Source organism: Limanda limanda, chromosome 15 (assembly GCF_963576545.1).
Source record: "Limanda limanda chromosome 15, fLimLim1.1, whole genome shotgun sequence".
NCBI lineage: Eukaryota > Metazoa > Chordata > Actinopteri > Pleuronectiformes > Pleuronectidae > Limanda > Limanda limanda.
The window spans coordinates 6,335,211-6,361,589 of record NC_083650.1 but is presented as its reverse complement, the minus strand read 5'-3'; the positions used below and the strand labels follow the sequence as shown (position 1 = coordinate 6,361,589).

General features: G+C 43.8%; 1 protein-coding gene across 2 annotated transcripts; it reads left to right on the top strand.

Annotated features, from left to right (window-relative positions):
* Positions 1-3,722: 3,722 nt before the first annotated feature.
* On the top strand, positions 3,723-25,724 carry map3k21 (mitogen-activated protein kinase kinase kinase 21). 2 transcript variants are annotated; one of them, XM_061087431.1, is made up of 10 exons: positions 3,723-5,402; positions 15,410-15,590; positions 15,703-15,851; positions 16,115-16,290; positions 17,732-17,972; positions 18,106-18,228; positions 20,326-20,476; positions 21,114-21,208; positions 21,413-22,234; positions 22,336-25,724. In XM_061087431.1, the coding sequence occupies exons 1-10, from the start codon at positions 4,607-4,609 to the stop codon at positions 22,695-22,697; spliced, it is 3,096 nt and encodes a 1,031-aa protein (XP_060943414.1). In that variant the 5' UTR covers positions 3,723-4,606; the 3' UTR covers positions 22,698-25,724. The 2 variants fall into 2 exon arrangements, with proteins under 2 accessions (XP_060943414.1, XP_060943413.1); XM_061087430.1 differs by having other exon boundaries at positions 21,410-22,234.
* Positions 25,725-26,379: the final 655 nt, after the last annotated feature.

The window sequence follows — 26,379 nt, the reverse complement described above, 5'->3', positions numbered from 1 at the left end:
GTATTTACTGCAAAACATTGCCACGATAGTCTAGTTTTTTGAAATTAAAGCAGTGCATTAAAGGTTCTGGGTGTAGAATTCAGTGACATCTAGAGGTGAAGTTGCACGTTGCAGCGGAATACCCCTCACCTCCTCCTTCCGTCCCAAACATGACAGAGAACCCGAGGAAACCTTCAGTTGTCCTAAAAACTCAAACAACGTTTAGTTTGTTCTGTCTGGACTACTGTAAAAACATGGACGCCTCCGTAGAGAGGACCCTCTCCCGATGCAAATATAAAGTATTTAAATATCTAAATATAAACAGCCGATTCTATTTAGATGTATGTTTTTATGAATGCAAGAGGCAAGGGTTTTATTTAGGCTTGAATAAAATAGCGATTCTTTTGCACAAATATTATTTTCATTGAGTTTCATTTTGTGCTGAAACTGTCACAGTGAGGTGTAGCAGAGGTTGGATAAGATATGTGATTGAGTAGCTTCCATTTGTGATTTATTAGAGCTGTTCACCTATAAATTATATGTATGAGGATACAACTGATGTGGTAGCTGCACTAGTATGTTAGTATTGCATATATAAAGAGTATTGCCGTAGTAGTGCTAGTATCATAATAATAAGTTACCAAATGCTTTTCAACAAAGAGCATGAAACTCACAAACAATCAATGAAATAATACTTATAACAAAGATGTTCATACACTATACTTTACAATACTAATAAACAAAGTGTTCAGTTAGACACACAAAGGGATGTAAGAACTGGGGTTAATGAAAATGCAAGAGAATTCAAAACCAACACAAATTAGTCCTCCCCACGTAACACTAAGTTTTACTCAACCTGCGTCCCTGAAATTCTAGTATGTGTCCCTTCTGTATTTCCAAAAACACTTTTAGCAATTTAAAAAAAAAACACTGGCATGAAAATGAATTAAACATGGACACTACAGGGGTATATCAGGCAGTCCATGCCCAACATACTATGTTGCCATCTTTCTGCAGCAGGAACCTGAGAAACGAGAATGCATAACACATCAGTATCATCACTTAGGTTTCCATGGCTGTGACCAAACAGCTGCACTCCAGCTGTTGTCCTGAATGAGCTTTGCTAATGAAAGAATACTGCATAGTCACATGCAGTATGCGTTGAGAGCACAGCATCCTGGTTTAAACGTTACTATCAACACATCTCCTTTGGTACTCTGTGTGCAAGCATGAGTGTGTCAGGCTGAAAATTAAAATGAATTACCCATGCAGTGCAATTAATTTTGTATTATTATAATTTGTACTAACATGAGAAAACTTACGTCAAAGTCATATGGATGATGGGTACCCAGTTGTAGTGATGTTGGATACTTGTGTATTCAAAAGAAATGAGATGTTAAAAGACCTACCTCGAACATAAGTAACTGTCAAGTAGATAAACTTCAGGTCTATTAGAAGAATTTAGATAAACCGTTAATATTAGAAGAAGAAAATTTCCTTGTCAAACTTCTCTGTTTCCACCTTAATCGTAATATAGCTTAAAAACCCAAAGCAAAGAATTAAATAATTTCAACATGCATCAGTAGACATTCAATTATCTGAAATAGCTTTAATAAAACATGCACTTGTCAAAGTGTAGGTGTGCTATGTCTTGAAAAACAGCTTCGGATTCCTATCACTTGTGCACTGGAGGCCAAGTATGAATTACGAAATGTGAGAATGGATTTAAAAAAAAGAACTGTACTTGTGTAACAGTGTATTGTATATAGGTGCATCATTGTCAGCTGTATAGCCAGTTACAGTTTTTGAGTGCAATATTGAATTAGCTTGGACCCCTAAAGAATGTTTGTATTAAACTATGAAATTGTCTCAATCTCCTTATTCGCCTTCCTTCAATGTTTCTCCTCCCTCTCCCTCTCTCCCTCTACCTCTCTCAGCAGCAAAATGACAGGCTGGAGGCGGGATCACATCAGATACCATGCAGCGAATCCAGCCAGAGCAGCAATCCAAGTCGCAAACAGAACCTGTCCCGTTGGGTGTCGGAGGTCGGCCATGGCGAGTTGACTGGCATATGCCGTTCCACTCGACGCCGCTCGATGCACAAAAAGAGAAAAACAAACCTTGACAACAATCACCTCACAACAGTTCCTCATAGCAGCATGATGCATACAAAGAGAAGTATAAAAAACTACTCATTTTTGCAGCATAGTAGGGACATTTACTGATCTCACCATCCGTGGCTCCGTGGACAGGCAAGCCAGCATCTAAAGGCTCTTATATACTACTACGTGTCCGTTTCTCGGAGAGGTCTCAGCGGGGGACAAAGAGTCTTTTTGATTTTTACTTCTCCGTCAGTCTACGTCCGGAAAAAATTCACCGCCAAACCCATAGGTGGCGCAACGGAAGACAAGCTCAGAGAAGCCTACCCCATTTGGGAAGAAGAAGTCCACGTGTCTTTGATTACATGTTAGCTTGCGTCCCACACACTGAACCATGGCAACTAACAGAACTAAATAAAGTGACACCCAGCGGGTCAAAATGCTGATGTAATCGTTTCTTAGCGCAGCGGTTCCCCGGTCTTGTTTCCGAACTGTGTTGCTGATTCCACAGCTTGAATCTGCTTGAGGCTACATGTAGCTAGAAGCTACACGGACCTAGCTTCCCCCAGCTTCCACACACAGTCAGCAGGGACTCCCGACACTAACTACTACTATCCAGTGTTTGCTTCTAACCTGACGGTATTATAGAAACAGTGTCATGATAGAAGTGGAATTAAAGTCGTGACGGCGGGTTCTTGCACTGTTACCACCGCAGTTAGCATGGTGGCTAGCCTAGCCCGCTAGCCTAGCCTGCTAGCGCCGTTTTGAAAGCTCGTTATAACCGTATGTGACCGTGCACACATGCCCTCAGTGCTCGAACGAGCCACCGCTCAAGTTTGAGGTCCGGAAATACGGAAATGACGTCATACGGAAATGATGTCGTTCGCGGACCAATCACAGCCAAGAGCGGTCCGTCGGGTCTCCAACATGAAGACGGATAGTAAGAAAAATCAGACGTGTACGAAAAGCTGTCCGAAGCCCTCGGAGAAGGCGTTTCACGACGGATAGGGCGGTGTTATCTGTCCGTAATAGAAAAAACGGAGAGGCATAAATTGGCCTTAAAACATCCTCCTGGATGGGCTCCCTGTGTGAACAGACATGCTGCGGTGACAGACTGCGGTTAGAGTCAAAGATGAATCAAAAAAAGATTAAATTATCAGGTGCACAATTCAGAAAGCACCTCAAAGTAGAGGAGAAGAAAGAACAATATAGAGGTAAGAATCACCCCGATGTGGACATCATTAATGTTTATTTTTGTCTACATGACATGATATGCTATCAGTACAGCTGATTTCAGACTCTTCATATTTTTTGTTATATATTTTTATTGTTTTTTATAGCTTACAATTTTGTCTGCCTGTGTGTGCATCTGTATACAGTCCAAAAGTTATTGTGGATGCATGACAGTTTGCGTGTGTATGTTGGGGGGCGCCAATTTGAAATCTCGCCTTGGGTGCCAACATTGCCAGGGCCGGCCCTGTGTCACACACTCAAACAAACACACACACTCACATTCCTCCAGTGGCTCCTCCCAGCACCGCCCCCACCCCCACAAACACCCGACCCCTCTGACAGCGCCGGTCACGTGTCGCCCAGCCGTCCAATCCGGACGCAGCAGCGGCAGCCCGGCTCGCAGCGGACTCGTCCCGCAGCAGACCATCCTCTGCTGGGTCCGGTCCTCCGAGGCACTGGGGGCTTGTTTTCATTCAGGTGGACGGAATTCAGGTTTTTTTGTATATTCCCATTCCGTGGCGTTGAGATCCAGCATGTCCGCTTGGCTCTGTGAGCTCTCACCCCCCCGGAGGCTCCACACGGCAGCGGCGGACACACACACTTGTTGTAGCCGAGCTGAGGAGCAACTTTCTCGGGCTGTCCGATGCTAAGCTAACCCACTAGCCTCAAGTCTGAAGTTTGTCTTCAGTTAAAAGTTTGCAAACGTTTTACGGGAACTTCCCACTTCGGGATTCGCTTATCGTACGAGTTTTTCCGGGGAGCTTCGACAGAGTGAGCTGCCCCCTCGGAGCCTCTCTGGTCCCGGGGCAGTGCGGGGCAGGTGCACCTCCTCCGGCACCTGCGGTAACTTAGCCCCCTCCGCACCGAGCTAACTTTAGCCTGTTGCTCGCTAGCCTGACGCACATGAACACTTTGTTGTTAAACTCTGCTTCTCTCGTCGCGGACATATTGAGAGTTTGAAGACGTCGTGTGGGGAGTTTCAGTGTCAGTGGTGACACTCGCTGGAAGCTCTCCCGGCTCCCCGCAGCCCCGCTATCCCGGGCTCGACCCTCACTCTTCCCCCGGAGTGGGGACGTGGATGCAGGCTTGAGGACGCGGTCTCCCGCAGGACTTTGGACACTTTGGTGTGACGCTGCGCCGGGACGTCCCCTCTCCTCTCAGCCTCGTACATGTGACAGCATGCGGATTTCAAGAAGAAGTCACCTCTCAACCTTTTAGAGTTTTCAGTTTCATTTTTTTTTTTTTTTTGTTCTAAAAAGCTCTGCACCCTATGGTGCCGCTACGGCCCCCGAGAAATGGATGTCTCGCAGGCCGCTTTCCCAAACGGTGAAGGGCGGCCGGGCGGCGGCGAGGAGACCGGGGAGCATGCCTGGACAGATTCCCCCACGGTCCGGGCCTGGGCTCACTCGGCCCCGCTGTGCCCGACCCGGTCCCTGTGGACGGCCGCGTACGACTACGAGGGAAGCGGCGAGGACGAGCTCAGCCTCCAGCGAGGGGACGTGGTGGAGGTGCTGTCCAAGGATGCAGCGATCTCCGGGGACGAGGGCTGGTGGACCGGGAAAATCAACCACCGGGTCGGGATCTTCCCCTCGAACTATGTCACCTATCAACCCGCTGTTTACCGGCTCCCCGGCGCGAGTGGCTCGGAGGGGACCGAAGAGCAGGTGCCGAGCTCGCCCTTCCAGATCCCATTCAGTGAACTGGTGCTAGAGGAGATTATTGGCGTGGGTGGATTTGGCAAAGTGTACCGGGGCACATGGAACGATCAGGAGGTGGCCGTGAAGGCGGCTCGGCAAGACCCGGACGAGGACATTACCGCCACCTCCTGCAGTGTGAAACAGGAGGCCAAGCTGTTCTCCATGCTGCAGCATCCCAACATTATCAAGCTGGAGGGAGTGTGCCTGGAGGAGCCCAACCTGTGCCTGGTCATGGAGTACGCCCGTGGCGGGACCCTGAACCGGGTGCTGACAGGAAGGCGCATCCCTCCTCACATCCTGGTCAACTGGGCCGTGCAGATCGCACGCGGGATGCACTACCTCCACGAGGAGGCCGTGGTGCCCATAATCCACCGGGACCTGAAGTCCAGCAACAGTAAGCAATGCCTTCCAATGTAGTGTGTGTGTACGAGCTGGAGAAATGCAGATGATCAGCTTGTGGAGAGAGTCCTGATGGGGTTGCACCTGCTGCACATGGTCCTCCTGTAGTTTGTGTTCAGTTCTGCTCTGTTACTCTTTTATTAACTTCATAGCCTCTTTTAATTCAGTCTCATGCATCACAATCCCTCAATTCAAGCTAGCAACTCCACTTGTCAACCCGACTCACATATAGGGATTGTTTATTGCAGTTTTATGGATTGGAAAATATCCGCTTTATTCTTTTAGGTTATTAAGAAAACCGTTGTTTTATTACAGCCTATAAAGAAGCTGCATGAACCTCATAATTCACATATATTTCACAACATCGCAGGCAGAGCAGTGCCCTCCACTCAGGTTGGATTGAGACAGTGTAGTTTGCAGTTGCATGAAGTGGTGGGGGATGCCATCAAGAGGATGTGAAATAAAGTCTGAGTTTGCTCAGCTGGGCTGCCTCCCCCCCTTCCCCCCCTGCTCTCACCCACAAGTCCTTTAACACACACACACACACACACACACACACACACACACACACACACACACACACACACACACACACACACACACACACACACACACACACACCTTCCCAGCCCCTTCTTCGCCCCAAGCTGAAATGTTGTTCAAATAAAGTCAGTGATTTACCAAACACATAATCAAACACACTCTGCCCACACTGTCAGGCCAACCAGAGCCAACACGAGAGGTCATAGGGAGGAAAAGAAGTCAGACAGAAAGCCTATCTGTGAAAGATAATTGAGAAAGAAATGCACTTGAGCATTTTCTATCATTAATGACTGTAGAATAATGCTTTAGTCAGCAGAGAATGTATATTAATGCATAGTTTCACAACTGCTACAGTTGCTTGGGTTTAGCGAAACAAATTGGACTTTTGGAAATGTGCAAGTCTAACTTTTGTGTGTCTCGATAACTCTGCAGAGTCGTGTAGTTGAACTTGGTTTAAGTGTGAAGGCCAACGTTTGCATTAGTTCCCCTGCGGACTGGTGACGGACACAGCAAAGTTCAGTTTCCCTGGACTGAATAATGAATGCACCGGCATCATTGAGAAAAAAATCTTGAGTCATGTACCTAACCCGGGCTACCCCCTTTCCACTTAGGTGTGTTTATGTGTGTAATATGACTCCAAACACCATTTCTCTCTTTGTGAGCAGTCTTATCAACCTGGGGCCATGTGGGGAGCAGCTCTCGCACACCGATGTCTGTTTATGTCCAGCTGTGAGAGTCAATGTGTGAATGTGGAGACAAAACATGTGTAATGTACACAGACCGGACCCTCGGTCACCAGATGAAGACATTTTATTGGATTTGAAAAGGATTTAGGGGGTCCGCTGTGGATTCACCATCAAAAGTCCATTAATTTACACGTTTATGTACAATTACATTTATATACTGCAAACATAACCCTGTATATTTGATTGTAGTTGCAGGTATAAACACTAGGAATGGTCTAAGTATGACCAAAAATCCTCATCTTGTTAATCCTCACAACTAATTTCGCTCAACTTATATTCACAATAAAATAAAATATTTGCAATAGTGGATTAAATATATTTGCTTTCAATAAGTAGTTTTTCCAACAGTGAGCAAATCAGATTAACTCTTAACATTACCACATCATTTTGAATGCAGACAATCCTTCATTGTGTATGGCTAATTTCAAACAAAACTTTAAAGATGATTTATTTACACTCTATGTGTACGATACCCAATTGTTACAACGTGCCCTGAACAGTTTCGAGGAGCCCAACCCTGAAAGTAGTGTCTGATTTAAGATGAAGATTTGTGTTAATTAAAGGGCAGATGGAGTGAAGGGATTTAACTGCTGTTTAGACTGTTTGAGCTAATCGGATGTTTGGTGAACATACACAAACAAACTCCCCCGAACAGACGCGGTGCTGCTAAAACAAGTGGATGTGTTTGTCCTGCCACTTCACTGCGACCAAGAGACAGAATAAGCTTTAAACAAAGAGGGGGTATTCAAACCTGGGAGAGACCCTTCACAATGTGCAAAACTGCCAAGTCTTGCGTGCAAATTTGTTAAATAATCTCTGCCACTGCAACCACTAGGCAGATAACTTGGGCAAAAACACTCCAACATTACTGTTAGTTGTTGGAAGTAGCTCATAGTGTGAGGGTCAGAAGTCTGACCATCTGTGGTCAATATATGGTCTTATCTAAATGAAGAGAGTATGAAAGAAGCTGCATGTGTTTGCTTTGAGCCAGGGCAGTGAGTTCACAAAAGACTCTCTCCTACACACAAACGGCACCCTGTGGTGTGTTGGGTTGTTCTCCCAGTGAAAACCTAGAATAATGCCGCGTACAGAAGTTGTTGCATCTTCTAGTTCTGGCCTGTTGTCTGTTTCTCTTGGCGTGCGTGCGATGGTCAGCTTGGAATGATAAAGGGAAAGAATTATCCACATGGGGTAAAAAAGAAAATGGATATATTGTGATAAGTGGGTGTTAATCAGCAATCTGTTGCTTTTTCAAATATTTACTGAGCACAGTGTCAGGGGTTGCATCGCTTCTGGGTTTTTTTCTTCCTAGTATATATTGTCAGGTTGTGTTTTCCCTCTCAGGATGAACCAGGAAATAGACAGGTACATATAAGTAGAGAGGCAGAAAAACACCCACCTTCACTCAACTCCTCCGCCTGTCATTTATCAACTTTCAGTGTACACATGCTCCACGCAGACAAACATACAGCTATTTGATCAATGATTAGCCTGTAAAGTAATATGTTGGAAGTCAGCAAGATTTGTCCTCTCTCTTTTGTGTTTTTCAACCTAATCTGTAAAATCCCAGCCTGCAGGGAGGAATGTTGCTAATGAGGGATAAAAGCTTAACATACGTTTGCACAATGGACTGGTCAAGCAGCGGTTGCTAGGCTACTGTGGCCAGAAGAATGGCTAGGACTCGGAGGGTCTCAAAGCCCTCGTTTTGTTTTGTTCCGTTCATATTTAATCTCCCAGAGAGCAGCAGTACTCTTTTATTGCTGCAAACTGAGGGGGTTTTCTTCCTGCTTCGTTATTTTTCTCCTTACTTACCTTGCTTCACTTGTTCCTTTCTGCTCCCCCCTTGCTCCTTATTATTTTTCATGTCTACTTTTTGGCCGGCTTCATTTTCAGACTTTAAAGGGTAATGTTGGAGTTACTTTTTCTTGTTTTAATAATAATCTAGAAACTCCCAGAGCAGTACAAAGTACTTATGTTGCTCATAAATTACTTTCAGTGTAGCTGCAGCCTGGTGGTGTGTTTGAAAGACGGACAGAGAGTAAAAATGACTAGTAATGCTGTAGTAAGTTTCTCTGGGCATATGCTTTAGTTTAAGATAAAAATAGGCAATATACATACATATATTAATGTTTTAAATGCATTGTAGACCCATGACCATGGTTCAATTTTTTAACAAGCTAGGAAAATACCATAGTTCCCCCTGTTCATAATGGTGAAAGATGTTATTTGCCTCACATCAGCATGACAAAGTGTTTTTGAATGACTTCTATTTTCCTGGGCAAGAATCCCCGAGTTATATCAGGCTCGATAGACAATACTTGTTCGATAAATTTATAGTTTGTGAAGTTTTCTGTGGATAATGGTGCTCGAGGAGTATTGTTTTCTATCCGTCTCTCCTCTGTTGCAGTCATATTCATTCAACCCCCTCTTTGACCCTTCACTCATTCTTATTTTACAGCTTTGATTTAAACCTTCTCCCCAGGAGCGGTAGTATTCATAAAGCAGCAGATAAGAGCTGGAAATCACACTGAAACCTGGCCCCGAGCCAGCGCAGCACATAACCCACATTAACTTCGGAGTTTCACATCTTCGTGCTAGAGATAGTATGCCAGGAATGTGCGCTTGAACGCAACTGAAACTGATGGAGTTCTGTTTGGAGCGTGTGCAACAGCATTCTCCCATCAATCTTAGGCTATTGTTAGACTTCATCATACTGGCCCCGTTCAACCCTCCCTCTTCCTGTCTGTTCTTCCACACACCCATCAGCCTTTTTATGCCACTGAACCAATATAAATACAAATGAGCAAGAAGAATAAGAGGTGGCAACATGTGTCGAATTCAAAGTTTAGAAAGAGGATGACCCACCAATGAATGACACTGTTATAACCCAGTAGTTATTCCAACTGAGGAAAAGTGCAGATGACAATTGAACTTTTAGTTCAACTATATAATGCATATTCAAATGAGAGGGTTGTGTGATAAATCACTGTCTTGTCAAGCTGTCACATTAGTATTCTTAAAGACTTCTGGCAAAAGTACAAATGAGAGCTGCAACAGTTGATGGTTTTTCATTAGCAAATAACTATTGAAGCAATTTGCAAAAGCAAAATGCCGTAAAACCAACAATTTTCAACCTCAAATTAAAATACCTCCTGCTTTTCATCTGATTTATATAATTAGAGTTTGCATTGTTGAAAATATAGAATAAGACATTTGAAGACCATGGATATTTTTACAGACTTGCATTTAAACGATGAAGAAAATCTGCAAATAATTAGCGAGGTGTAAACCTTGTCTTAGTCATAATCCACTGATGAAACAGGCTCATGAAACTACAACATTGTTTTTTGTTACAAATGCACTTTCTTTAAGTTGCTTAAATCTGCAAAATGTATATAATATAATATATTCCTATAATAATTTACTGTGGTTAAATTTAAACCTTCTCAGTCAGTACTTTGCTCTTATTGCACTTTCAAAATGGATTTGAGGGTCCTGATACCCAAGTTAATAGAATACATAGATACTGACTGGTACTAGTTCAAATTTGCATCAATCTTCCTTTTAAATTAGCTTCCTCCAGGCATGAAAATACTAAACAGTCTTAGTTCTCTAGTCTGTTCCTGTTGTTTTGTGTTGTGTGGTTTCCCTGTGAACCACTCTACTTCTGTGGGAACTCCTCTTAAAGCCCATTTTTCATTACTATGTCATAACGAGTTCGCCCCAGGAGAGAAAGTAGTGGAGCTCGATGCAACTCAGAACAAGTATCCCTCAAGAGGACCCCTCTTTCCCCCTCCGTTTAATTTTTTTGTTGTCCTGCTCCACTTCTGGGATAAGTAGACTCTGAAGAGGAAAAGTTACCAAAGCTTTACTAGGTGTTGCAGGGCAACTCTTTTCCCGGCTTCCCACAAATACCCCTGGTGACACACAGACAGTTACTGCCTGTCTTTTCTCTGAGGAGAGAATGGGCAGAGGGGAGAGAGGAGGAGTGGAGATGCTTTCACTGTGTTTTTTATGACCTCTCCCTGACTGCACCTATTGTTGCGGGGCAGGGTGAAAAGGAAAAGGGCCCACAGCTGAGAAGCGCTGCCTTCCGAATCAACCAATCCCCCCGAAGCTCCCGAGCACATTGATAGCTACTAGTGCAGCAGAAGGTACTAGCTGTACACCTCAAACTCTATTTATCGTGTGATCAAACCTAGTTATGGTTTAATCTGAGTTTGAACAGACACAAACTAGAGGAAGAAGAGGATAGACCGGGAGAAAGAAGCCCGGAGAGACATGGCCATGATAGATGGATTTAGCCTGCCATTAGCCCTGATCCTTTTCCCATCAACCAGAATGCCTGGGGGCACTCTCATTTCAACTGGGAGAGACAGACTATAGTCGGGGAATGTTTAGCAGGCTGGTTTCTGCTTACTACAGGAAGCTCTCATTCGTCTGTTGGCACAATTATGAAAATACTGCCAGGTCAAGTTAGGAGGCTCCACTCTGAATTTTTATAGTAACCATGTTGCGTCAGCGCTTTGTCACAGCCTAGATTGAAGAAGATAATGCTGAAAATCCCTCCATTAGATCAGTACACCCTATTAGATTTAGTTTTTTAAAGTTGTATTAGATATTTGGCAGCACAAGAGCACTATTTCAGGAGAACTTTTGCTCCAGAGACAAACAAATTATAAAAAAAGAAACTTTGTGGTTTGCAAACTGCTTGCAAGTTTCAACACTTGCTTGAGTACTTAACACAACAATGATAAGTTCTGTGTAAAACCCTAGTTTAGGACTATTTCCATGTTCCAAAAATGTATCAACATTATCATATTATCACATCTTTTTGTGAGATTTCAGGTTTACAGAGTAGGGAGTAATGTGTCTCTAACGTTACCCCAAAAGTGTTGTTTTTTCTCTATACCTGGAGGGGGAGAGAGCAATGGGAAGAAGCGTGGGACCTGCTTTGAAGGCAGCAGCTCTGCTTCTGATCTTCCCACTGTTGCACCATGAAAGATGGGTCTGCCTGAAGATCCACTGTTGGAAAGGGGAATTATGTGGGGGTTGGACGGAGGGTGGGGTCTGCCCTGGAGGCAGGTCCATCTCCAGTTGCATCGCACTGTTGTCCTGCTTTTTTTTTTCAACAGAGGAAGAAATATAGTGAGAAAACTCAGCAGAAGCATGAGAAACAACTTAAAGTCCGAGTTATAACCTTTTTAGACCGGAACAACAGATTGTTAATGAGAGTACCTGAACCAAACAGGTTCCATAACACCACTTGTTGCTTCTGCAGCTGGCAAATGTAGTAATCCAACAGTGACGATAATATAAAAATAGACTACACATACAGCTGTGTTTATTGTTTTTGTAAACTATAGTTTACTGTAAACAAGGTCTTTATAGCTGACACAAGCTTCGACCCACTTCCTACACATTAGAGAACATGGTGCTACTATATACATATTTACCGATCTTTGGGTGTAAGTGTGAAGAATCAGAGGGATAGAGAAGTTAGGAGGCTCGCACATAAAAATTACCCAAATATGTAATCAAATTCAAAGATGTCAGTGTCCATACTTTAACTGTAACCTTAGAGTATATTTTTTGCATGTGTGGTTGTTAAAATTTACTAACATGGCCTGTTTATGCTAGATTAAAATCACCAGATACATAAGTAACAGTTAGGTTATTGTTACTCCACCTTCTTTTGTCAAACGCATCCTATCCTAACAGGACTTAAGTTCATCTCAAGGAGAAAAACACTTGTAGTTTGACTAGTCACAGCCTGATTTGTACATCAGCTCAGCTGTACTAGCTTTATATTTCACCCCAACACAAGCTCTGGATTTATCTTCCCAGTACAGGGTGGGGTCTGGCCTGGGGCTTGACTTTTAGAAGGACTCTAAAGCGCAGAGCCAGAGCATCTTTCTCTGCTCATTTACTTCAATTCAACATTTTGTTATAAGAGTACGTTGCTGTATTTTCCTTAAATCTGATATAGTGAACTTGACTAAATAAATATGGATTTAAGAATATTAAAATTTCGCAACTCTGTCTGTATGCAGCTTTTTTCTCTAGGTCAGGCTAATATTACAAAGTCTTAACAAAATAAACTGATTTAATCGGTGCCACATTAAGAAAATGTGACATAACATTTTGAAAAAGGAAACAATCTGTCCACCTCAAAGCAAACGTTCAGTGTTACACCAGTGAGTGTTCAATGCACAAGAAATATATGGATATATTTTTGACTTTTGTTATATAACTATTGATTTAATTTATTTTGCGCTAATTATCGATATTGTTTTATCTCCCAGCCTTTTTGTGAGCCCTGCGTTGTGTGTGCTTGGAAAGTGTTATGCCAATGAATGGAAAACTTAGACTGAAAGAATCACATGTGAATCAGCAGTGGCTCAGTCATATGTTTGTGTTATACCGTGGCTGCGAGAGTTTCCAGACAAAATGGCTGACTGGGGTGTACAAGTGTTTTTTTTGTCGCATAACGTCAGCATGGAGTCATGTAGACGGGAGCTAGGTCTTTTATCGGGACATTTCTAGAGGGCTGACACTAAAGTACCATAGAGCTACAAAGAAAATATTTGGCATGATATTCTATAGGCCAATCAACACAGACGGGTTTATCCCATAACCACTGTTCTCCTCGGTTGTGTAACAGAGCCATCATAAGTCATTATAAAGCTACAGAGCCTGCTGGGAGGAATCTATGGAATCACTGAGAGAGAACTTGACAACAGGAAGTAGGAGTATATCATTGGTCTGGTGAAACCTGTTTGTAATGGAATTCCTATTGTTGCAGCATGGGTAGAGGATCCCCTCTGTGCCCGAGGCTAGTAATGGCACCAATACCCTTGTTATTAGTGGAGACCCATAGGAGTCACACTATGATTAAAATACAGCTTGAAATCATTTGATGGGGTTAAAAAAAGAAAAGTACACATCTGATGGTTACTAAACCTATTTCTTACCTCACAATCTGTCTCGTACTGGCTTACATCTTTCTGTGCATCTGATTCAGCCGTGACACATTTTTCTATGTAATTGATCACAATGCATTTTTCACTGGGATTGAAGACCAGTATGCATCATGCAAGTAAACAATTCCACGTGTCTCAAGATGTTGCTGCGATTGATAATTGCGTAAAAAAGGTTTGTGTGCTTGTGTGTGTGTTTTGTCAGGATTTATTTTGGTACAGTTGTGGACGTGTAAGTCCAAGGACAGTGTGTGATAACGACAACACACACACACACACACACACACACACACACACACACACACACACACACACACACACACACACACACACAGTTCAGCTCTTTTTTTCAAGTATCACTTGCACACACACACACACATAACAGAGCCTCCATTGAGAACTGTAATAAAATAAGTGAAACAGCAGGTGAAGAAACTGTGTCTTTTACATTACATCCTTTTTCCCATGGGAATCTTGTCAGAGTGTACATGTCAACAATGCACTCAGCCTTTTAGTTTTTTAATCCGAACTGTTACAGCTCAGTGTCGCTGTCAATTAAGCTTCTCAGGCTGTGTTTTCTCTGCAGGATTCCTGCAGGAACAACACAGCTGATGGGAGGACATGTTCAAACTGAACCAGCAGTGCAAGGACTGCATGTAAATAATGAAATGGGACAGTTTGTAATGTGAGGCGAAACAACGTCGAAAATAATACCACGAGTATGAAAGGATCAAAGCGTCTGTTTGGGCGTTTGATGCACCGGAAAAAGCTGCTTTGTGTCGTAGACAGTAAACAAGAGTATTTTGGAGCTTGTGTGCTGGCTCATTGAGATTAGCATGAAAATGTACTACCGTTACTACTCTGCAAACTGTTCAGAAAGCTAAATGGTCTCATGTCCTGATGTAGACCCCTACGTCATCATACTGTATAAAGATGAGCAGAAATCATGTGTTTACTTTCTTTAGTTGTGTTTTTTTTATGAGTCATGTCTGCCCACAAAGGGGTTTCCTCTCCTGTCCCATTTGTTTGATTTGACGTTTTCACCAATTTCTAAGGGAAACATTTGAGAATCTCGAGGGATAAAGACCAGGCTTGTTCTTTATTTTTCATTTTGGTTTCGTACATTTTCATTCTGCTGAAGTGGTCAATAGAAAATTTATCAGGAACTACTTTAACATCAATAAGGAACGCTCCCTAGTTCCAGCTTCTGAGGTAAAAATGTATGTGCATGTGAGATATTAAGGTTATATAAGACTTTACACTTCACATGGTCGTGTCTTCACCGTGGAGACTCTCAGGACAGGTGTAGTGTTACTGAGAGGTTTGGAGGGTTCCGGCCGTCTTTAATGTGTTTAACAGTTTTAGGACCTGAGGACAGGGGCTTTGTGGCCCTGTCAGTCTTCTGTTTCTTCAGTAATAAATTACCTGCATACTGCTGTTGGCCCTGTTGAATATCAACTATCACCTCCTCACCTGCACGGTTGTCTTTTTCTCTGTCTCCCACTCTTTGTGTTTCCTTTTCTCTTTCAGTCGTCTTTCTCCTTTCTCTTCCTCCCCCCTCTCGTTTGTCTCTTTCATCCCAATCCTGTCTTTCCACTCGTCCTTTTCTCTCAATCCCTCATCACACATAATGTCTGTCCCCTCACATATGTTTATTCATCTTGCCTCGGTTCAAATCCCAGTACTTATGATCCAACTCTAATGTTTCCCTTCCCTGTTTTCTCTCTTTACAGTTTTATTACTTGAAACGATCGAGAATGACGATATCGGGAGGAAGACCTTGAAGATCACAGATTTTGGTCTGGCCAGGGAGTGGCACAACACCACAAAAATGTCAGCTGCAGGCACCTACTCCTGGATGGCCCCCGAGGTCATCAAGTCTTCTCTGTTCTCCAAAGGCAGTGACGTCTGGGGGTACAACATCAAACTCACACACATACCCAACGAACATCTACTTCTCTTATTCGTTTGGTATTTTTCCTCATTGCATTGTTTAATATTCCTTTGTGTGTATGTCATCCAACAGCTATGGAGTCTTGCTGTGGGAGCTGTTAACGGGGGAGGTACCGTACCGAGGGATAGACGGCCTGGCTGTAGCTTACGGCGTGGCAGTCAACAAGTTAACTCTACCAATCCCCTCCACCTGCCCCGAACCCTTCGCCAAGCTCATGGAAGGTAAAATAACAATAATCAAAATGTTACTATATCAATAAGTCAGAAGCTTCAATTGCACCTAAACGTTCACCACACTCATGTGCACAGTTCATATTGTCTTGTTCATACTGATTATATGTGGATAATATTATTGCTTATAGAATCTTAATTTTACCATAATTTCAAGTACCAGCAATTGATATAAGTACTACCATGCTAAGTAGTTTCCCTTTTGACTGTGTTTGTCACTATATCCATCAATGCATTGCAATATGTGTGTCCAGAGTGTTGGGACCAGGACCCCCATGTGCGTCCCTCCTTCTCCTGCATCCTGGAGCAGCTGTCGGCCATCGAGGAGGCGGTGATGGCCACCATGCCCCAGGACTCCTTTCACAGCATGCAGGACGACTGGCGTGTGGAGATCCAGGAGATGTTTGATGAGCTCAGGACCAAAGAAAAGGTTTGGGAGTGATACACAATTCACACGTACATTACACCATATACACACAGTATAGGAGCCAGCAGGTGGGTGAATATATAAAATGTGTGCGTTATATCCTCCTTCCTCTTCTCTGTTTAGCCATAAGAGAAGTTGGAAATAGTGTATGTTTCTGGCCTCTTGTCCTCCTTGTATGAATACATGTGAACTCACCTGCTGCTCAGTCAAACTCTCCTGGATCACCTGGGGCAGCCTTCTCAGACTTACAAGTTTAATTGGTTACTTTCAGTGGACAAGCTAATCGCGCGTTTAACAAGACGAGTCATTAATGCCGACGTGCTTTAGTGTACTTCCCCTTGTTAAGACCTTAATCTGCTTCCTGTACAAGTCTCCTGTCGCTGACTTACAAAGGAGGGTTAATTAGCGCTTTGAGAAACAGCGGGATCAGCAGCACACAGACCTGGGTCAACGACTGTTGGACTGAGTGACATGGAATCTGAAATCCCTTCAGGTGCTGGTGTTGTTTTAAGGGATTTGTATTTTTGCCTTATGTGTGTTATTTGTATTTGTTGTATTATGGATGTATGTATTCTGCTTTTTTCTAGTTGACAATGATTCAAATAAATCGCTTAAACACAATCAAATTACATAATCTACATCCTCTCAATAAGTCATAATCTCAAGGTTTGCTCAGCAAAAACTCCCACAGCAAATTGTAGAATTAGCCAGCACCTCAGCAGATTTCCTGTTAACATCCCACAGTAATCTGTGTCTAGGTGGGTGGCTGAAGGGGCTTGACGGTAAAGCTGCTTTATGGAAGTCATCCAGTAAGGATTATTATTGCTCAGCTAAGAGCAATTAAAGTGAAAACAGAGGGAATGAAGAAAGAATAAGCTATGGGAGGAGACAAGCCGGTTTTATTTTGTAACACAGCCTGAACAAACACAACCATCCACAGAGTTGTACAGTTATAATATGTACAAGCAGCTAACACACGCAGAGCTTTTCTCGTGTCGTACAGGAGTTTATAAGATGTGTTTCTACCACTGTCTTAAAATCAAATAGTGTCCAACATGACCACGTCAGACATTTGGAGGAATGCTCTTTGTGAAAAGGGCAAACCCAACTGGCAACATTACCGCTCTGTCTCGCTCCTACATGTTTAAATTCTGTCCTGTCTATAAAGACTTAATCCCAATATCGCCTATAAAAAAGAAACTGCTTCCAAATAGCTGCTTCCTTTGTTTTAACAATGATACGTCATCGGAGCAGAAATTGGCCATATTGTCTCACAAGGTATTTACCAAATATTTCTGTGCTTGGCTAAGGTATCTGTTTTCAAAGTGATGCACAAAACACTCAAGAAAAAAATATCAGTTATTTCTCTAGGCGTGTCTGTGTTTCAGTGTACAACAGAGGGGTGTCTGCCTATTCATGCTGAATATGTGTCTTCATCCTCCAGGAGCTGCGTTCCCGGGAAGAGGAGCTGACGCGAGCTGCCCTCCAGCAGAAGTCTCAGGAGGAGCTGCTGAAGCGCCGGGAGCAGCAGCTGGCCGAGAGGGAGATCAACGTGCTGGAGAGGGAGCTCAACATCCTCATATTCCAGCTCAACAAAGACAAGCCCAACGTGAAGAAGAGGAAGGGCAAATTCAAACGCTCCCGCCTCAAACTGAAGGATGGGAACCGCATCAGCCTGCCCTCAGGTCAGGGAACACACTGAATCCATGGCTTGTGTTTGCGTTTTTACGAATTTGGAAATTACAGACAGATGACAGCAAATAGCATTTTAATATTAACTGTGTTGCTCTGTCTTAATGTCCATGTTACATTTTGCAGACTTCCAGCATAAGATCACAGTGCAGGCGTCACCTTCTATGGACAAGAGGCGGAGCCTTCATAGCACCAGCTCCTCCCCTCCCAGCAGTCCAACGCTAATCCCTCGGCTACGAGCCATTCAGCGTAAGTTTACTGTGTTTCTTTCCCAGTTTTTCTTTAACCTGACGTCTGATCGTCTCCTCGGCCTCTGCATCGGTATTCTTGGCTTAGCCTGTATTTTCAAATCTGTGTAGAAAACTAAAAATGATTCTGAAGAAAGCAAATCAAATCACAGAGAAACACCATGGGAGCTGCGGTCATGTAGGCACAGCGTCGTTCACAAAGACGAGAGCTGTGAGAACAAAAGCTCCGGAGGCACGAGCAAGTCAGCCAGTTGTTTGAACAGTTTGATAATATTGTTATTCACGCACCAACGCCCCTGCAATAACTGGAACAAATTCCTCCTGGGCATGTGTAGATTGTGACTTTCAGACAGGGGGCACGGGCTGTTGCTTGGTGTTACTGGATTTGTCATGCAGGCCGGAATGGAGATATGGATCAATTCCATGCAGAGAAAAGCAAATGTATACACTTTCTATCCTGAACATCCTGAAAAACACAAAGATACAATGCACACATTGGTTGAGCTCTTAAAATGACAGATGCGTCCAGGAACATGCTTCTCCTCCATCAGCCAACGACGTGTTTTACTTAGAGCTGCTGTAGCAGAAGAAACACAAGTCTTCCATTTTAAAGACTGAACTATAAAGTTTAGTTTTCGCTGAAGGAAAAAGAATAATGCTCATGTTGGTGGGAGGTAACTTGTATGTTTCCTTTCTCAGTGACGTCTCACATGCGGAGGGACAGTTTGTATGTTTACCAACAGGATGTTGATCTGACCAGCGAGCTCCCAGTCTTCTCTGAGCTCGGGAGTAAAGGCAAGCGATTGTTACCCACATGCAGGGTGGGGGCGTGGACTTTCTGTGGCTAACAGATCCTGGTGTTTGGCTAAATGTGACAACTGGAAGGGTTTGTTGCCTAACAGGTTTCCATCCGTGGGGTGAAATATAACATGACTTTGTTGTTTTCTGCTGTTTCAAATCGTCTTACAGGTTTCTGATGAGTTTTATGCCACAGACATGGGCCAGGCTGCCATTCATGTTTTAATCGTCTAATATCATTTGGCTTTAATTCCATAATTGGCCTTTTTAAAAAATATACGTATTCCTAGTTATGGCAGTTTTGGTCCTGGTTTGTTGCTCCAACATGTTTGGTGGATTTCTACCTTCCCTCTTTTTTCATCTTCATAACAACTTTACCAAAACTAACCCACGTGTGTCAGAAGCTTTTTATAACGAGGGCTGTTTGGGTTTTTTATGTGCAGACATTAATTTACATCTGTGATATTTTATGGTTTGAAAAGGTCAAATAGACGCTGTTCAGATCAGGTATTACCATCTGTCTCGGGTGATCCGGTCACAAGCAGGCTCTAAAGACATGTGTGAATAAACCTAGAAAGGAGCTCATATCCAAATCAGTTGCTCAGGACATTTTCTGGAACTTTCTCAGACCCCGTTATAAAACGTCTGGAAAATGAGCCAAGATGAGAATAGTTCACGTCTGAAAACGACTTTGGAGATGCATTTCAGATCCACTCGATCAGACCACATTTATTTAGCAGTGTAAATAAAAAAATTCACAAACATTGACTGCAACATTTTTATTTATTTAACTGTTTCAGGCAGGTAAAGTTTTGCTTCCTGGCTACAAACCAAAGCATGTTTTGTCTTTGCAAACAGACATGATTCACACGTTTATTTGCAAATAGAGCGAGGGACTGAGATCCAATCACATGTGGTCACTTGAGACACGTGTGGAGACTCATTCTAATGTGATGTGTGATCTGAGGTGCTTGGAGCTGTTTGCCTGTGATCAGATCACCCAGGCAGCATGTTGATGATGCCAGGTCTGAACAGGTCTCTCTAAACCCCTCTGAATAAAACTTAGCTATTATAATTAAAGGCTTAATGGATAGAAATCCTCACCTTTTCATAGATAACCCTCATAAGTAACGTGATTACTTAGAGGTTTGACTGCATATTTGGACAAACTACATAGAAATAATAACATACCATTCACACCAAGATTCCTACTGAGATTTTCCAGATGAGATAGTAACAATTCGATTTCCTGATGCAGTTGTTTGAGTCTGTGGTGACACTTGTGCTCTGTGTGTCCCAGTCACTCAGGATGAGAGTAACCGTACATGGGGCCGCAGCACCCTCTTCAGGCCGGAGGAATTTGATGACGTGAAGAAGGGAATCAAGAAGAAGGGAAGAACCTGGGGCCCCAGTTCAATACAGAGCAAAGAAAGGCCTGCTGCTGCTGAGAGGTGGACTTTATACACACACACACACACACACACACACACACACACACACACACACACACACACACACACACACACACACACACACACACACACACACACACACACACACACACACACACACACGTTGGCCACAATTTGGTTTCTGTCCCAAAACAACAAACTCACTTCACGTCTAGCGTTTTACAGTAATAAGCAGCATATATAAATATACCACAAATACATGTTGTATTTTATTCCACAGTTGAAAATAATTTAAAGTCTGATTCATTGCATTTATTTCATTTCTGTTATATTTGGCTACTGAGTCCCTCTGAATGATCAGAGCAGAAAATAAAAGAGCTCATCTTTCACACTTGTGGTACAACCACACAACAACCACGAGATTATGTTGCTGCTTAAACCAACAAACCACCCTCGCAACATCTCCTCAAATCTTTACCAACACAATTTGCTGCCTGACCCTGACCTTTGTTAACCTTTATACCCAAACTTATCACCAAAATATGAGAAATGTCCAAAATATACTCACTGCATTTGTTTTGAATTGAAAGTGGTCCTCACAAAGATAGTAACACACAGAGACGATCAATGTCATGTTTTCCTGTCGGCCTCCTCTGAACCTGCTCGTGGTTTTCAGGGTGCGTCCCCTGTCAGACGGCAGTAACCCCTGGTCCACCAGCCTGGTGAAGTCCCAGAAGTCTGTCCCTCTCGCTGCCCTGTTTGCAGAACAAGGTGAGAGTGTGTTTGTTTGATATTTGAGTCACTTTTGTGATAACAACTTGTAATAATGTTTTGTTCAATAGGTTTTTTGAGTACCGATAAAAATCTGCTGATATTCACAGACACATCGGTATCTGCGATGTTGTTTGCTGAAATGCAACATTTTACCCAAGAGTTTGTCATTGTCTATAATTTCTTCTTCTGTGTTATCAGCAGGAGCCGGTAAAGATGAGGCCTTCCCCCAGGACAGTTCCGACAGCAGCTCCAAACCAAAGCAGCTCAAGTTCCCCAACCAGGTGTACATCGATCTACCTCTGTGGAGGGACGAGCAGCAGCCTCAGAGCCCAGGGGGCCACGGTGGGCCTGGGGACTCCGGGGTCGGGGCAGCCGGTCAGACTGGCCCTGCAGAAACCCCAGACGACCCCAATACCACCACATCCACCTCGTCCACTTCCACCACCCCCCAGCTCACCCCGACCAACAGTCTGAAGCGGACGTCAACTCGCCGCAAGACCGACTCGGTGTTGTACGGCTGCGGCTCGCTGCTGGCGTCGGTCGTGCTCGGCTACGACATCAGGGAGGCTCTCAAAAACTCGTCCCCTTGTGAGGATTGCGAGCCCCAACGCGAGGAGAAAGAGAAGAAGAAGAAGGAGGGCCTGTTTCAGCGTGCCACACGGTTCCGACGCAGCACCTCGCCGCCGAGCGGTCGCGTCCGCAAAGAGGAGGTGACGCCAAACCACACCTGCACCCAACCCGTCAATCTCATCTCCATGTCGGCCATTATGGAATGCACCTCCACCAAGTGTCTCCTGCAGTCGGAGGTGGATGTGTCGGAGTCGAGCCCTGGGAAAGTTGAGCTGGTGACCGTTAATAATCACACAGAGCCAGTAACCACCAGCCCAGCAGCTACAGACGGACAGACTGACAGGACTCCAGCTAAAACACAGACGCCAGTGAAAACCCAAAGTCCGCCGCAGGATCCGAACAACCACAACACAGGGACACGGCTACGCAGAAAGAAATACAACAACAACCACAGTGAGTAGTACACAACAGAGGGGTGAAGAGTAAGCAAGCGAATGCGGCGTTAAAATACTTGCTGTACATGTTAAAAATATATCTCCTCTGTCTGTTTCCAGCCAATGGTCCAGCCTCTCTGCCTCCTCCCACCCCACAGAAGAAGGAGGGAGCTCCAGAGAAGCCCCCCGGCGGGGAGGTGTTCTCCAGGCAGCGGCCGGTCTCTTTCCGGGCCAAACCCCACGCCTGGGCCCTGCTGCGAGGACGCAACAAGAGCTACTCCCTGGGCCACTACTCCGGAGAGAAGGCGGTAAAAAACCTCACCATGGTGTTGTCGTCGGAGGTGGGGGTGGGGGTGGGCTGCTCCCTGCTGGACATGGACACAGAGGGGCAGAAACGAGACTGCACCGTGCCGCTCTGCCGCATTCAGAGTTCCCCGGCCCGGCCCTCCGTCTTCGAGCTGGAGAAGGAGTTCCTCTCTTAGAAGAAGTGATCTGCCGTGGTCCTAGTTCCAGAACATGCAGAATTTTGGCCTTGAACTCCTGGAGGGTTAAGAACCAGGCTGCCTTAAAAAAACAACAACTTCTATAACTTAGAACCAAGCTTTGTCTTAGGTCTAGAACATAGTGATGTCAGTGTTCCAGAGCACAACCAAGTCTTAGGCTGTGTCTCAGTTTAGGGGGTCGCAACCTTTGGAGGATCCAGTCTGCACAGACCATGCCAAGGCAAAGCTGGATGGAAATGTCTGATCTCTGGAAGATTTCTTCTCTGCGTCCCCAGCTCCACTTTGAGCTGCTGCAGCTCACCCACCAGCTTGTTAGCTTCATTAGCTCAGCTGGCCCGAGAGGGATCCTCCTGTTTTCTCCTTCGTTGCTCAGGAGTTGAAGGACGCATCTGTCGAAATAGGAGAAAACCTCCGCTGTGATTCGATAGATCTTCAATTGCAGATTCCGGAGGACGCTGCCCCTGAATTAAGACACAGCTTGAGACATGTAGAGGACATCTGTGTCCCAGGAGCTCTGGACGGTGCACCCTTATCTCAATGGGAGAAAGGCCTTACAAACCGCTGTGTCTCATTCAACATCACACACACAAACACACACATTTAGTGCTGAAACCTGAGTGGTACGTTCCAGAGCTGGACCAGCAGCTCGACTGCCACCTTCATCAGCTCATTTCTCTCTCCTCCTTCGTCTTCCTCTTCCTCTCTCGTTCTGTCGGTGCAGCTAAACGTTGACCGCCGCTGCAGCTTTTTTGCAACACAGTACCCTCACCTTTTTATTTATATATATATTTTTATAGGTAATTTAATATGAAAAGACTTGACCTTACCTTAGCAACCAGCAGGATGTACATTCCATGTCAGTTTCAAAGTTGTGCGATCACGCTTTTTAGATACTTTTTTTTTTGGGACTTGAGAATATTGCATGCGTGTACCCTTAAAATGTTGAACAAAAAAAATAATTATGCCTTGTTTGTAAATATTTCTTTTTATCCATTATCAGCCTAATGCTGACAGTTGTTTTGTATTGCATATATGCTGTTGTGTGAGTAACGTGCTGGATCGTAGCAGGGACGTTTCCTTTAGAGAAGCAGGGAGGAAAAACACTGGAAGTCCTTCAAAGCCGATTTGGAGTTTTTCCACGAAAAAGTTGGATTCAGTTTTCAAATGGCACGTTGTGGTCATGTGTAGCTAATATTGACTTTTGTAAGAGTATTTATAGAAAGGTTTCTTTGGTTAATATTTCATATACACACTCTGCATCAGGGCGGCTGGCAGAGGCTCTGATGACACGTCAGCCATGAATGCTGATGTCAGGAAAAAGCTGCAGCGAATTACAGAATTGATAATGTGATCCCTGCAAGGACAGCTGATTGGCTGGAGCTGCAGTGACACAGCATGACATCCTCTTTAAGCTGTGGATGGATTAGCACAGAGCCCGGGAGCGGTCTCACTGAAGACCACGTTGACTTTGATGCACAACTCGACAGAACTTGTACTGTAAACAGAGTCAAATGTGCCTTCAAGTACTGAAGAATGTCTCAATCTAAAATCCACATCCTCTCCTTTATGATCAGAATTTTGTAATTTATGCAAACAAGTCGTTAAATTTAACTTCATCACTCAGCATTTACGATGATACCCCCCATCACCGTTATTCGTGTAAAACCTTTTAATTACACCGTGAACGTTTACCTGGTTTGACATAAAGCTGAGTCAGGTTTTTACCTTTTATTTCTGTTTCTACTTGTTTTATGTAACATTAGCTAAACGGTGTCCCAGTGAAAGAACATGTATTATTTTAGTCAAGCTCAGGAAAGTCTGGAGATGGATTTAAAGGATGAGATTTCAGAATTCAGTTGAGGACATTTTAACTTTTCACTATCGTACTGTAAACTTAGAGCCTGTTTGTTTGGCTCATCAGAAGTTGTTTTTCCAGACCTCAGTGAATTTGATGATGTGACGTTCTTACTATGCAGAATATTTACTGAACCTTCTTCCATGGTCACTCCCGGGCTCTCTCTCTCTTTTAAAAAGTTTGAACAAATGAACCCATCCTTAAATGGGTGACGATTCTACCCCCCCACCCCCTCAGCTTTTTATCTCTGCCTCCCTCGTCTGTTAAGAAAACGTGTTCTACCTTTGAAGGAACAAAACAAGGGCTCATTAACATGAAGACATGAATTCCTGAATGGTGTAAATATAAATGTGATTCCTGATGTGTGTGTGTTTATATCACTGTGGCATCTTATGATGATGTAGAATGTGAAGTTTCTGTACTTTGTGACAACAGACTTTAAAAACCAGGTCCATCACTGTAAAGGCCTTACGAATAATCAGGTGCAGTTTACAAGTCGAGATATCTGGATTCTACCCGCTTATCTTTTTAAAGAACGAAGGGTTTCTGTAAAAACCACAATGCACTGGTACTGTACATTCCCCTTTTGAAATACTGTGTTTCACTCTGGAGCTGAAGTCTGCGGTTTGTCGTCCAGTCGGAAACTTTGCTCGGCTGGTGGCGAACAAACAGGGTTTTGTCTGTTACAGTCAAAAATCAACTTGACGAACCCAAACAAGAAAACATTCCACTGCTGTTGACAAACTGCAGCGATATTATCTGTGAAAGCAGAAATCCATACGGTGCATTCAGGGTTTCTGGCTACGGGACCAAATTCCACTGTTCCAGCGCTGAGGCCTTTGCGTCTTCAGGACCAAAACCACTAAATGAACTAGCTGCTAGTGCGGAGTTCTTGCAAAGAAGAGTTCTCCGCATGAAAAACGTCACACTTGACCTCAGAGGTGCAGTTACAGAGCTTCTGCTGCAGAGACCCATCATCACCGTCTGATCAAATCATGTGACTTCCTGTTAAAATGCAACACTTCCTGTCAAGTCGCTGAACGCGTGTTTCGGTGAATCGTTCTTATCACTACAGTATTGGCTGTTTCATGCCTGATTGATCAAGAGTATCAAGTTTGTCAACATTTTGAATAAAGTCTAAATCAATGCTATTTTGGAGCGTGGTGTTTTTCTTTTGCTGCTGAGAAGAGAGGAGCCAGCGTGAAGAGGAACTCTGGGGTTTTATTCGTCAAGCAGCACATGCAACAAGTACATTCGGCATAAATTTCACATCCACAGACTTTTGCAACTGAATAATTGACTCACTTCTTCACAGTGAAGTGAACGAACCAGGTTTCACATGGCTGCACTTTACAAATCATGATCACAGTGTTGGAGTAACTACATTGGACCTTGTGGGTATGGCAGACAAATTACATTAAAAGAAACTGGGTCGGGAAGTCGTGCACGCGTTGTATCTGCGATAAGTCAAAAATAAGATAAGGAAAGTTCAAACATTGTCAATAAAGATGGACGACATGACAGCTCCCAGAAGAGAAGCCAAAGCGTCTCGATTGCAGTGAAGGTCAGAAACAGAACATGGCCCAAACAAAAATCTAATTCAAGTCAAATATTGTTTTCTTAAAGACGGTTTCTGTCATTTCATTTCATTTCAAATTTACACCTGATTGCCTGAGAAGTTGTGTCATGAAACAACTTTAAAGAAGGTGGAAAAAACAATCCCTGAATCTTCTTTAATTTGAATCTGCACCGAAATGTATTTGTTCTTCTCAGGTCCAGACCCGATCCGTTCACAGGAAACAAATG

Excerpts from the sequence above, each read along its gene's own strand:
- map3k21 (XM_061087430.1), top strand. The coding sequence starts at position 4,607 with ATGGATGTCTCGCAGGCCGCTTTCCCAAACGGTGAAGGGCGGCCGGGC. Across the intron at positions 17,973-18,105 it reads CCGCATCAGCCTGCCCTCAG|ACTTCCAGCATAAGATCACA; the intron begins GTCAGGGAACAC and ends TACATTTTGCAG. Across the intron at positions 21,209-21,409 it reads TGCCCTGTTTGCAGAACAAG|CAGGAGCCGGTAAAGATGAG; the intron begins GTGAGAGTGTGT and ends CTGTGTTATCAG.